This window comes from Cyprinus carpio, chromosome A9 (genome assembly GCF_018340385.1).
Source record: "Cyprinus carpio isolate SPL01 chromosome A9, ASM1834038v1, whole genome shotgun sequence".
Taxonomy (NCBI): Eukaryota; Metazoa; Chordata; class Actinopteri; order Cypriniformes; family Cyprinidae; genus Cyprinus; species Cyprinus carpio.
The window spans coordinates 19,383,031-19,397,624 of record NC_056580.1 but is presented as its reverse complement, the minus strand read 5'-3'; the positions used below and the strand labels follow the sequence as shown (position 1 = coordinate 19,397,624).

The 14,594-nt window shown below is 36.4% G+C and overlaps 1 protein-coding gene across 7 annotated transcripts in view; it reads right to left on the bottom strand.

Annotated features, from left to right (window-relative positions):
* The window catches only part of LOC109047674 (lysine-specific demethylase 6A-like), a 43,353-nt gene that overhangs the window by 14,133 nt on the left and 14,626 nt on the right, over window positions 1–14,594 (bottom strand). For 5 of the 7 annotated variants that reach the window (XM_042763984.1, XM_042763985.1, XM_042763989.1 and 2 more), the window contains 5 exons: window positions 11,917–12,037; window positions 4,208–4,262; window positions 3,737–3,771; window positions 2,057–2,150; window positions 352–478 (listed from right to left, as the gene is read on the bottom strand). In XM_042763984.1, the coding sequence (XP_042619918.1) occupies window positions 352–478; window positions 2,057–2,150; window positions 3,737–3,771; window positions 4,208–4,262; window positions 11,917–12,037 (432 nt within the window). Of the gene's footprint in view, window positions 1–351; window positions 479–2,056; window positions 2,151–3,736; window positions 3,772–4,207; window positions 4,263–6,012; window positions 6,506–8,393; window positions 8,598–11,916; window positions 12,038–14,594 lie in introns of those variants that run through there. The other 2 variants (XM_042763991.1, XM_042763990.1) reach the window with 2 other exon arrangements.

The following is a 14,594-nucleotide window of genomic DNA, read 5'->3' as shown; positions in this document are numbered from 1 at the left end:
CAAATCTGGCACATGAGTTGTAGAGCTTAAATTTAAGAATTATATTTTACGTTTATGCATTCGACAAGACCCTTTCAAGCAAATTACACTGGATTCAAGATATACATTTAATCAGTTCATGCATTGTTTGAAAAGTTTGAGCTACCCAAACTAAAAAGTCTCAGTTTTATTAAACAACTTGGCAGGACTACTTTAGGACACAAGCCAAAATGTTTGGAGAAATCCATTCAATATATAACTTCAATATTGTAATTTCTAGCCATGCATTGTTACAAAAAAAAATAAAAAATTTAAACAATGTAATGTAATGAATGTGGAAGTGGAATTTAATTTGGGTAAATTTTTGCTCACCTGCCCAAGAAGTACCAAGACTGTCCTGAATTGGGGTCTGCTTCTAGGGACTTCTGCAGACACTGAATAGCATAGCTGCTCTTGTTGGCTTTATCTCCCAACTGTTCGACCGTGTGATGCATCCAGCCTGAGGGAGCGATGGGAAACATGAGCACTAAATAAGAAACTGCATTCTCAAAAAAAAAATAAAAAAAAAAAAACTAGAACACTCTCTCCCCCAACACAAAGCCACAGTGTGCACTATGTAGGCTGTTACACTGGTACTCATAAAGGGAGCAAATGGTTTGTTCTTGCTGTCTTCAGGGTAGGGTGGGGAGATGAGGTAGAGTATGATCGGGGGGTGGGGTGGTTTCTACTACCACCAGCAGCTTCAAAAGGTCCCAGCAGAGATGGTTGTGTCCAAACAGCCCCTCTCCTCAGCCATTCCCAGCCAGCCAGAGGTTGTTAAGGAGAACGAGACAGTGTGCAGACAAGAATTTCCCCCATGTGGCCTGGCTTCTCCTAGGCACTGATCCCAGCCGAGCTCTTAACACCTGTGGCAAACGCCTGCACCCGGGACACGTTACTACAGCAACAAGACCAATGCCGACAATTGCAGGGGCAACGTGGCAATGGTTTTATGGCAGATGTTTTTTTTTTTGCTTTCTTTTGGGACTAGCAAAAGAAAGAAGCTCGGTGTGAGGATTCACAACTCGCAACTGTGCCAATTATTTAAATCATTTCATGATTTATTGATGCTTTTAACTTAAAGTACCTTGCAGACCGCTCCATCCTGGAGTGCTTTGCTCATAAGTGCCACTTTCCAGTTTATGGATTGCTCAGATTTCTAACCACACCATGGTATCCCAAAAGCAATCTGCACATTTATTATTAGCTATTGCATCTGGCAAAATAGCACACCTTCAAGAACTGGAGCATATCTTAGAAAACCTGGACTGTACATTTGGGGATGCCGTTATTGAGAACACCACTAGCAGCACTTGGGGAGATGGCATGATGCAATACATTAGTGAGGATTGTCTGAAATCTAAATGAATGAATTATGATGAACAGTTACCTAACCTGAAAGTGTAAAAATGATTCAAAAACCTAAATGAAATATTCTCTCTTTAAAGGATTTACAATGTATTTCAAAATACACCTCATTAAAAATCTGTGAAATTTTTAGCTGCAGAATTCCACAAACAGCTGTGCAGAATTCCAAAAATGCAAATGCCAGTTAAAATTAACATCCCTTCCCTCTGACAAGCTCTCCACCCCCCCAACAAGACAGTAATATTTACCATATTTTGCCACATATATTCCTTATTACCACAATCGGATCCAGATCTTGTATGCAAAATCTGTGCAGAAAGTGTGACTAATCAAAATTGAAATCACACAGCAAACAATCATCTACATAAGAAACACACTATCGAAAATAAAGCCCAGGTTCCCAAACATTTCGACCAAAGGAAATTTTCATAACTTTTTCCAGCTGGTTTTGCTTACTAGATGGATTTCTAAGATCACTTTATGAACACTGCAATTTACAGTGGATTAAATATTTAATAGCTGAGCATAACTAGAAAAATAGAAATAAGGACTTTTCTATGACTTTTTTTATTAACTTCCATGAATTTTCCAGGCATACAAATCACAAACTCTTGATATTTCCAGGTTTTCCCTGGCTGTGGGAAGCAGGAAGCAAGTAAAGCACACTCACCTAACTGTTGGAGCGTAGTTGCCTTCACCTGTGCAGGGAGATTCTCTGTTTGTAACAGACTCTCGTAAGCTTCCTTTGCGATGCGGTATTTCTTCTGTAGACAGACAGAGAATGGGAGAGATGTTTTAACAGACAAAAGGGTCAACGCTTTTTTACGGCCCCTCAGGGTGGACACAAAGGGCCTCGTCTAGCTGACCACAATGTATGGTCTCCAGAAGAGAGGAAACACACTGGACACTGACCAGGCCAGACACAGGGACGCAGGAGGAGACAGATAAACACACAGACAGACATAGGGGGAGGGTCAGTCCAGACCAAACTAGACTTAACAAGTCAGACAAACAGAGGCATGCTCTGTATCAGTGTAACTTGAGAAGCCCTCACAGAATAAGTGTTTGTTTTTCTTAGCGACCTTGACACAGATCTTTGCTGGAGCTGATGGCTGACCACTATATCTAACCAACCTGAGCAGCACAACTCCAAACACACCTGGGTCTAACAACTTAAAAACAATCTCATCTGTGTGTGGTGGACAATAAAATCAACCTATTGTAAAACTCAGGCTTTGGTTGGCTGGTCAGTGCAGTCATCATTGTTTACAGCAAAGTTTTGATAAAAAGAAAGAGTATGTAAATTTGTTAATATAAAAGCATTACATTTTCATTAAGAACTATGCTAGTTGAACAGAAAGGACTGACTGAGTGACAAGAGACTAACTAAAGGCAAGCTGAAGCAGAACCAGGAGGGATGAGTTCGTTGAACACACACGTCTTCAAGGTGGCGCCTTAGAAACAAATCCATCAATCAAAAGTGTACGTTTGAGCAGCAGTAGTAAACTGAGAGCAAAAGAAAACCCCAGGACCAACAGCACTGCCCTGTAACCTCTAGAACCTGCACCTTTACAAGCAGTCATTTACAATGCCAACAGAACACAACAGTAGGGTCCTGACAGTGTAAAATGCAATTCAATATGAAGTACTTGTAAAATCACAAGATTCACCAATCAGACAAGCTGATGGTAGCATAAAAATTGTGATCGTGGCAAGTATTAGTGCAGTTTTTGTAGGGAATTGGATGTTTTGAAAGCAATGTTAGGCAGTGTTTTCTGAAACAAACAACTAATAACATCTAATTTTATTACATTTTCAATGCTTTGCCACATGCACTTTAAAAACATTTTAATGCTAAAAACTGCCAAATATGTAGATCTCAATGGGAATTCCTAAAATGTTCCTAAAATTGTTTATTTAAATTAATGCATTATATAAGGGATAGTTCAGCCAAAATGATTTTACCCTCATGTTGCAAAAAACCAGAAGAATTTCTTCTTCTGAACAAAAAAAAAATAAGAATATTTTTAAAAAAAAACAGTTGCTGGAAGCCACTGACTTCCATAATAAGAAAAAAAAAAATACTATGGAACTCAATGGCTACCAGTTTGGTTACAGTTCTTAAAAAAATCTTGTGTGTTCAACAGAAGAAAGAAATTCATACAGGTTTGGAAAAACATGAGGGTGAGTAAATGACCATTTTCATTTTGGGGAAACTATCCCTTTAAGAAATTAAAAACAACTCAATTTAAATGCTAAAACACACAGAAAATCATATTTTCATGTTTCTTTTCCCACCTCAAAACACTGCATATTCTCATGAAATGTGACAAAAAAGGGGAACACTCACCTGAATTTCATATAAATGAGCGATGTGGAACTGAACTGTAGGGACAAAAAGAAGAACCGATCAATACCGGAAATCCTTTTCTGATGGAAACAATGCATTTAAATCTGATATCAGGCCAAAATTTAAACCAGCGTTCTTTGTCTTCACTGTTTCAGCTTATGGGTTTACAGACACCGGGAAGGAAGAATATTAGCTTGCCCTTTGTGCAATTCAAGCATGGCATTACTGCCCGTATGCAAGGCAACACACGGCTGAATCCAGTCATGCAGTTTCCTTGGCAACTGCAGTCTCAGGCAGGATGGAAATGGTAAGAGGAAAAATCTAATTGAGAAAATTATTCCTTTTTCCTAAGAAAACCTCTCAATGAGACACCACACTTCGCTGCTAACCCCCCTCATGCATAACATGACTGAATGCATTTTCCTAATAAAAAGATATGTAATAAAAATTAACACATTGGAGTGTACTTACTTTCAGCTTTGGACAAAGTGCAGGGCGTGGAGTCAATCAATGCCAGCTGAAAATGCTGCAAGACAAGGTAAAGTTTGATTAGACTGGATACAGTTAGTAACCCTTATATAAAGTAGGTACTGATCGTCTAAATTGTCATACTGAAATCCATCTGTTAGATATGTCCAAATGATTTTGCCATCAAACAATCATACCATAATGGCATAATGATCCTTTCAAAGAAACTAGCTACAGTGAAAGCACCGTTTCTTCTCCAACCAATGCTGTCATATGTCCAAAAATAAATTGGTTCTCTCTAATAATATGGAACGAGCCATATGGGACTAATAACACAAACCTTCATGCTACATCAACAAGAACTAAATTCAACTAAATCACAATAAAATGTGACAGTGAAAGTGAATTCAAAATTTCAAAATGTAATTATGAAATTAAGACTTTCAGGAAATCCACTGATCACTGTTTTCACAAAACCTCAACCACAATTTCATCCATCACTCATGACTCCACATCTGTTGAGACAATGATCACTGGCCATTTGGATGTTGGCCATAGACTTATGAACCCCAGCTGTATTAAATAACTGCAATTTTTAACCATTCAGACAATACGCATTAACCAGCAGCCAAGGTTCTAATCATTTATATGAGTGAATGAAACCTGTGATATTTCTGCAGGCTATGAAATAATGTTATGCAATAATGGCAAAAACAATCATGTAGGTATTATTCCTTTTTATGATCCAATCAAATCCCATTGTCCAATTTTCAAACATTTAATCTCAGAAAGACTAATTAAGTAAAATAGCAAAAAAAAAAAAAAAAGTTCTTGCTTCATACACATACATGATACATACACACACATATACACATTGTGTGTATATATATTTATACATACATATATATACACATATACATACATACATACATACACACACAAATATACATACACACACAAAAATAAAAATAATCTAGTGAAAAAGAAAAAAAGACCAAAAAAATAGGGAATAAAAAAAAGAGCTATTAAGGATTTCAACTGTAATGTACTACAGTAATGAGAATTGGAAAAATTGGCCTTTAATTGGCATTGCTATATAGGACTACACATATATAGTTACTAAATGATTCTGACTCAAGAGATGAAACACAGCAAGGTCATGAGGATGTGATCCTGCAGTCAGAGACAGCTAGTGTTGTACATTATGTTGTGCATGGGGCACAGAAACAACCCCTGTGAGCAGCATGATCACAACACTAATCACAAACCTTTTAACAACCCCAGACATGAAGAATCACCAGCTGCTCAGGTTACCAAGAAACCAGCCCAAAAGCAAAGCCTCTGCCCTTCATTAAATAAAGCACTGAACCTGTCCCAGCATAGAGGTACCTAGAGAAAACCCATCCACCTGCATAGCAACAACTAAGGAACATGGCCATGCATTGCAATGTCCTGATGTCCAGCGTACAGACCTCAAAGATAGATCACAAAGGACTGATATGACTTCCAACAGTCCACATTCATTGTTTGCCTGTCCAATATAATACAATCACTGGAGTCAAATTAACAGACATTAACCAAAATAGACACCAAATTCACATATTTCAGAATAATGGAAATATAAAACGGTGTGCAACCAAGAGTTAATTTAGCCATGAACTAGCACTGAAAGTCAAACATTTAACAATCTCAGCACTTACATGTCAACGAGTCATCACAACCATCTGTCAAAACAAGAAAACATACAAACACACATCTATCTGCTTTATACAGACATCCTCCAACAAACAAAAACATGGATTACTGACCACAGAAAGCCCTTTGTGCTGAGCTGATCTCCACTGAACAACTGCTTCCTACATGCTCGCTCGCTCTCTATGGCTCTCGACTGGCAAGTAGATAATGCAGCAGGATTACCAGAGTGTCTCTCTCTCTAATACTGATTCCTATTCAAGAGAGAGCAGCGGCAGCAGCTGAGAGATGACACGCTGCTCTCTCCTTCTCTCTCTCTCTCTCACTCCATACCTCCAGGCATTTTTCATCACGCACACAAAGTACACCTGCCATAAGCTTTCGCTCTCTAGCTCTCTGCGGGAAATTGGGACGGAGGAACAGGAGAGAATAGGGGAAAAAAGGATGAGTAAAGCAGGAGGCGGCAGGCTATTCAGTGCATCATATCAGCAGGCGTAACAACAGTTCTAATAATGGAACCAACACACTTTCAGGAAGTGCTCTTCATTGAAAAAAAAAAACAAAAAAAAGGAAGATGAAGCGCAATAGAAAGCGACACAGCTGCCACAAGATGCATTTTTGAGCCAATTTTAACTCTGCACAGCATCTTTACACAATTTATGCTTAGAGCAAAATAGCAGCGACCCATGCCAAAGTGGCCTATACTTGACTGACATTTATTTATATGTATATGTGTATATGTGTATATATATATACACACACATATATATATATACACACACATATACATATATATACACACATATACATATATATACACACATATACATATATATATATATACATATACATATACATATATATATATATATATATATATATATATATATATATATATATACACACATATATATACACACACAGATACACAGTTGTTAAAAAACTGGAGTCAGTAAATTTTTGAAAGAAATTATCAGTTTTATCTAGTAAAGGATGTATTCAATTGAACAAAAGCAGCAGTAAAACATTTATAAAGTTACAAAAGACTTCAATTTTAAAATAAATGCTGTTCTTTTTTTTACTTTTTTTCCCCATAAAAAGAAATAAAAATCAACTCCAAACATTTGAACAGTAGCTAACGTCACAGTTGAACCAAAGTATGGGTCTGATGTGAACAGCTCCTAACAGGCCCCTTTAAGCCCAGTCAGTTCATTTAAGCAGCCTTCTTGATAATGTCCCTGTGCATTTAATTATTTATATATATATATATATATATATATATATATATATATATATATATATATATATATATATATATATATATATATATATATATATATAAATATATAAATAAAGGGCACAAGTATAGCTCCTATCAACTAGAATGGTGAAAGACGGAAATCTCAATATATATATATATATATATATATATATATATATATATATATATATATATATATATATACATACACATATATACATGTATATATATATATATATATATATATATATATATATATATATATATATATATACATACATGTATATATATATATATATATATATATATATATATATAGATATATATATATATATATATATATATATATATATATATATATATATATACATGTATATATATATATATACACATAGTATATATATATATATATATATATATATATATATATATTATATATATATATATATATATATATATATATATATATATATATATTTTTTTTTTTTTTATCTGGTCTAGTCAGTCAATGCGCATACTTGATCTGAGTGAATCAAATACTATAACTTTAAATTCTTAACTATAAATCCTTACAGCAGCCATAGAGTGTATTATAAACGCTTTTCATTAATATTTCTACATCAGATTGGTCGCCTTTCCATTATGCTGTAGCTGGAGTAACAATTTCTGTCATGAGAATAGAATAAGGTCCGTATGCAACAACTAGTTATAAACAAATATAGAAAATTTGAGCTTATGATTGTATTTATGCTATGTATGATCAACATTATTATTTATGGTCAATAAATTTATGGGCAACATACAGGGTATGCTTTTATAATAAGTAAATATAATAATAAACTTAATATCATCTGGTATTAAGTAATATTGAAACATACAAAAAAACACAGGTTTATCACAATTCTCTAAAAGCAACTATGATTGAGCAAAGAATAAAAAAAATTATGCATTATAAAAATAATACATTAATCCCACAAATGACTATGACTACGCATAAATATAATTACAATGTTATATTCAAATGCACGTCACAATCCTGAACTGAGATCAAACTTCTAAATGCAGATGGCTGAGTATAAATGTATCTGTTTATGTTTCTGACAATGCGATGTCAGAAGGGATGACACTGCAATAAAGCATAGCGTTTTTGCAACACATTTACAACAGATACATTGTTTTAAAACATAGCAGCAATAGCAATTTCACCTCCTGCTGTCTCCTATGGTATACACTTACCAGAGGGTTATGTTTGAAGAGTGCAGGGTTGTATGGGAGAGAGTCACAGAATGCAGGGAGAGTAAAGACAGCACTGCTTCCTGCCCTCAGAGCTGCGGCTTTGTTCCCGTAAGTGGGACACAGAGGGAGCCGGTGAACATTTAGCTGCCTGCCAACCAACCCCTGCCACTCCTTCCCCAAGGCAGAAGGAGGACGTGCTGCACGTGCAGTTCTCGCGACTTATTAGCACTCACACATTTGCTCTGGCTCACATTACCCTGAAGACTAAACTGCATTCACACACATTCAGACACTGCAGTTTAATTTAAGAATCACCCACTTATGAAGAGACTGCCTGATTGACGAGTAAAACATCCATTCACAGCCTTTTCATGTAATGTATACAGCTATGTATCTGACTGAGGATCTGATGCCATAAACCTCATGAACTTGAAAACTCAGTAAGCACATTGCTGCCCTTAAAAACAGTGAGTGGGATCAAGAAGATAGGAGGAGAGGTTAGGTGTTGCAGCAGTCCAGTCAAAGTCTAGACCTCATCCTGACTGAAAAACTGGGTAAAGCTGTGCATTAACAAATACCCACAAACTTCAATAAACTGGAGCAACGTTGTAAAGAAGAGCGGGCCAAAACTCCTTCAGAACGATGTGAGAGACTGATAAAGTCATACAGAAAATGACTGAATCATGGGGTGAAAGGGTTAGTTCACCCCAAAATGAAAATTATGCCATTAATTACTCACCCTCATGTTGTTCCAAACCCGTAAAACCTTTGTTCATCTTCAGAACACAAATTAAGATATTTTTGATGAAATCGGTGAGCTATCTGACCCTCCATAGACAGCAAAACAACTGAAATGTTGCCAGGTCCAGAAACGTAGACAGGTAGTGTAACCATACCGCTGAGTTAACACTGATGTGAATGTATGTGGCGTTGTACAGTATATTAACACGGAGGTGCCAGAACTGCAACTAATAGAATGTGCGCTGTAGCACAACACTACGATATTGCTTCAAAAGCTGATCGTGGAGACATTTTTATCATCGACGATCAAAAATCATCATATCGCACACCGCTACCTTGATTCTTTTCTTTTTCCAGCCGTTCTGTCCTGTCCTGTTGCATGACCCAATCTTGGCCAAGCTTTAGCTGTCGGAGGGATGGCCTCACATTTGACTCTGGAATACTTTGGTATACAGAGGAGTTCATGGTTGATTCAATGACTGTGAGGTGCACAGGTCCTGTGGCTTCAAAACAAGCCCCAAATCATCACCCCTCCACCAGCATGCTTGACTTTTACTATGAGGTGTTTGTGCTGAAATGCTCTTTTGGCTTTCAACCATCGTAGCACATCGCATTATGGCCAAACAACTCAACTTTGGTCTCGTCTATTCAAAGGACATTGTTCTAGAAGTGTTATGGTTTGTTCAGATGTAGCTTTGCAAACCTAAGCTATCCTGCCATATTCTCTTTTAGAGAGAAGAGGCTTTCTTCTGGCAGCCCTTCCAAACATGCCATACCTGTCTGGTCTTTTTCTAATTGTACTGTCCCAAACTTTATAATTTAACATGTAAACTGAAGCCTGTAGAGTCTGAGGTGTAGTTCTTGGGTTGTCTGCAATTTCTCAGAGTATTGTATGGTCTGACCATTGTGTGAACTTCCTGGGACGTCCATGGAATTCAATAGGGTGTACTTTCTTTTTCACGTACAGTATATATACACACACACACACACACACACATGTATATGTATGTGTTTGGGTGGGTGTGTGTCTATGTATGTGTATATGTATATATAATATATATAAATTAGGGTTGTCAATTCATTTAATTAATTAGTTATGAAAAAATAATGCAATTCAAATATTTTAACGCTGTTTATGCACTGGCACCACCCCAGAACAGTACGTCACTTCAAACAGTTGAATGTAGACAAACATGATGCAGGGCAGCAACTCACTGCGTGATGTACTCAAATACAAAAACGTCATATTTATGTCTCATCATATTATAAGAGATATCAGACAAGCAGCAAGAGCAATTTCACACTAGTGCTGTTTTTGTACCGAACAGCACAAGGGCAAATGTGATTGGGTTTCCAGTGCATTTCAGAAAAGATCTCCGTCCACACTACATGACCGACAAAGCATGCTATGTGACCATTCAAGAACACTTTCTTTGAGTCTGTAAAAACCTCAACAAGCTGAAAAAATAAAGCCAAGTTTTTTTGAGGTAATGTGTAATGTAATCTTGTTAAAAAAGATTTCATAAAATCAGTATCGGAAAAAGTTTTTCCAGGAACCGGTATCAAAGTCAAGGTATCGATATTGAACATTTTTTAACTATACCCAGCATTCAGTAAATAAGAAGTTAATATTATGCAATATTTTAAACAATATTTTCTGGTTTTGCTCAATTTTGCCAATTTAAATATCCCCTATAAAGTCATAGCAGACCTGTTGTGCATCTCCAAGCAACACAGCAGTGTTTTGTTTCTAAATTAAACTACGTTTTAAACAAATCGGGTGAACCAGTCAATGGCCCATTCATAAAGCTGTGAACCAACCTTTGAAGGAATCAAATGAATAATGACTCAATGACTTACTCATAAAGGCATTTACTGCCACCTGCTGCCAGTTTTAGTTCATATTTATAGAATAATTTAATAGTAAAAAAATATTTTGTTACCAATGACTTTCATTGTATGAACAAAAAAATACTGAGATGTTTCTCAAATGATTTTCTTTTATGTTCTATAGTTTATGGTAGGTCGTTATAGCCTAAACATTTGTGTGTATAATATTTTATGTTTAATCAAATAAAATATATATTTTTAAAGCTAATTTTGGAATGTCTACTTCATGCTTTTCTTATTTAACACAACAGTGGTTTTAAAGGGGACATCGGATGCCCATTTTCCACAAGTTGGTATGATTCTTTAGGGTCTCCATGAAATGTCTAACAAATTCCTCAATGGTCATGTAAAACAACACTCTTTTTACCTTGTCAAAAACAGCTCTGTTCACAGCGACCTGTTACGGTGTACGTGTCTTTAAATGCTAATGAGCAACTGCTAACCCCATCCCTCTCTTCCATGGGGCATGTCGACATATGGCTCGGAGGTGGTCTTATTCAAATAGCTAACTACATGGCTAAACTGGCTGCAAATTGAAACTGCTCGCTTTTTTTCTTAATGTTTTAAATGTTTTAAAAAGTGCATTTTAAATTGTAAATCGTAGAAAACACTCTGATGTGCCAAGCCATCAAAACCGAAACAAACCAAAAACCATGGTTAAAAAAACAAGGTATGCACTGAACTGTGGGTTTACTGTATTGTTGCAACCCTAGTAGTTACTGTAGCTTCAACAGTAGAGTATGGGACTAGCAATGCCAAGGTCAATGGTTTGATTCCCAGGGAATGCATGAATTCAAAAAATCTAAAGCTAAATGCAATCCTAGTCATATGCCAAATGCATAAATGCTTACATGTAATGAAGAGAGGGAGACGGAGCTGTTAAAAGACATACCTTGAGGCTTGACTCGTAGTCTGTGTTGACTTTAAACATCAGGCCAAGTCGCAGATGGATCTCCTTGGCTCTTGAGAAACTAGGGTCAATGTAAAGCACCTCCTGAAATGCCTTAATCGCCCTGTGGAAGACAAGAAACAGCAAAATATATCTGAAGGAAGGGACAAACTAATTTATGTATACAATGTGACTAATAATTAATTATTGATTAACTTATAATTTACAATTAAAAAAAAAAAAAAATCTCTGAAATTAAAATGTGAAGAATGATTTGAAGCAACAAATAGCAAAACTGCATGGAGCATGAGCTTCAAAAGGAAAAGCTAGCAGCAGAAGCGTCATTGCAATGGAAATACTAGTGAAACACTCAAGCTTCATGGTCAACCCTGTTGTAAGCCATCTACCTCTATTAGATATGTATATATGACATTCAAATTTATAACAGACAGAGTGACACACACACACACAGTGGACTATTACACACAATCTCCACCTCTGACAGAGATTGCAACACATGGTCGGCTCACAGCGGTGGGTTTTGCTTGCTTATACAATGTTCTCTCAGACAAACAGAGAGTGTTTTTGCTGAGCCACGGCCCACTGAACTCAATGGCCCCAGTCCCCCTCCTCTTCCCTTCCCTCTAAACAGTCTTTTCTGCTCTCTCTGCAGAAGACTGCAGTGTGTGAGAGCTCTGCATAACAGAACGCAAAGATTTATCATAATTTCTTCATTCCCTGTAAATCACATAACTCTCACAAGAGTCAAAGCTATATGACAGGCAAATAAATACGCAGGAGTTCATTAGATCAATTAGCATTATAATTCAATTCATTTTAATTAAATATTACGTCTTAGTATTTATTAGGTTACGCTGCGCCTTCCGCTATGCCTACGTCATACGCTCAAACACCTTGTCGTGAACACGGAACAGCTACTATTTTGTGTCAATTAATTAAATTAAGTATATTTAGGTTTATAATGGGTCTGGTTATCACCTTATTAATGAACAGGAAATGTAGTTTGTGAGTAAAGCTGCAAATTCTTTCATTAACATCAGCTACCTCCATAATAATCCTCTGATACATGCAAGTCAAAATCGCTGCATGGAATAAATGATGCATTTATTAGGCATTCTTTTAGAGAAAGTTGTTTTCTCCGTTATCTCATACATGATGTAAGCATGCTCTGGCCTAGAATGTTTAGTGCAAGTGTGAGTGCAGGCCAGCGGAGGAGTGGGGTGGAGGATAATCCAGTTCGGTTCAAGGCAACTGTGTCTAGTGCGAGTACACCCTAATAAGTCGTAGGAATAATTTAAGTTATAGGAATGAAATTATAATATTAATTCATTCAATGCAAAAAAAAAAATATTTATATATATTTATATATTTATATATTTATATATATATATATATATATATATATATATATATAAATATATATATATATATATATAGGGCTGGGCGATATATCTAACGATATGATCATGCGCGTCTAGTCAGTAAATCTGGTTCCTTGATTACCGCTAAATCGCCATCACCTGCTTTCAAATGGAGCGGCATTTAATAGACAGAGCCGTAGTTCACTGACAAGCTACGCAATATCGCGTTCATTATCGCAGATGAATCGCCTTCGATAATCAACGCGATATTGCGTAGCTTGTCAGTGAACTACGGCTCTGTCTATTAAATGCCACTCCATTTGAAAGCAGGTGATGGCGATTTAGCGGTAATCAAGGAACGAGATTTACTGACTAGATGCGCATGATCATATCGTTAGATATATCGCCCAGCCCTATAAGTATCCATTTTTTTCAGCATGACACAGGAGTATTTCACACGTGCCGGTATTCAATTACGCTCTCCCCTCAGCACAACATCCAATATAAATGTCTCGCTCGTGCTGAAAATATAATTTGCTTCTCTGACCATTTACAAATGGTGTCAGTTGCTTTGGAATATTGGGAAAAAACATGAAGGTACATTTAGAGTTTGGATCACATTAAAAGCATTATTTGTACATTGTGAATTATTTGCATTATAGAACTAGCCCTGTCACCATCACTCACAGCCCTAACGACTCGCTCGCTTCTTTGTGTCTGCTGCATGGGTTTTGTGCATTCACACGTACCCAAAAACTATGCAGCTTGCTTAACCAACAATCAATTCGTTTTTTTAAATTATCATCAACAATTAATCAATCGTCGATTTGTTAGCAAAGTCCCAATGCTGGTTAATTTTATTTCCAATTGCAAATATTCAGCATCAAGCATCAACATCCCACTCACTTGTTCTGCCAGTACTACTTACATAACACAAAAACCAAAAATTTAAGTAAGTCAGGACAACCGATTTGCTAAGAGTACCGGAAGCCAGTAAACTAAATTTCATAAGTTGTAGTCCAAAAACCATGACACAACCAACTCAGCACATAGGGCTGCACGATTAATCAAATGCGATTATCATGCACACCTAGTCAGTAAAGCCGGTTCTGTGATTAGAAGTAAATCTCCATCACCTGCTTTCAAATGAAGCAGCATTTACTACACAGAGCAGTAGTTCACTGAGAAGCTACAAAAAAAAAAAAAAAAATTGTGGATGATATAATTGTACGATTATGTAATCGAAGAAATCGCTCTGCGATTATGAAAGCTGTTTGCGTATCTTCTCAGTGAACTACG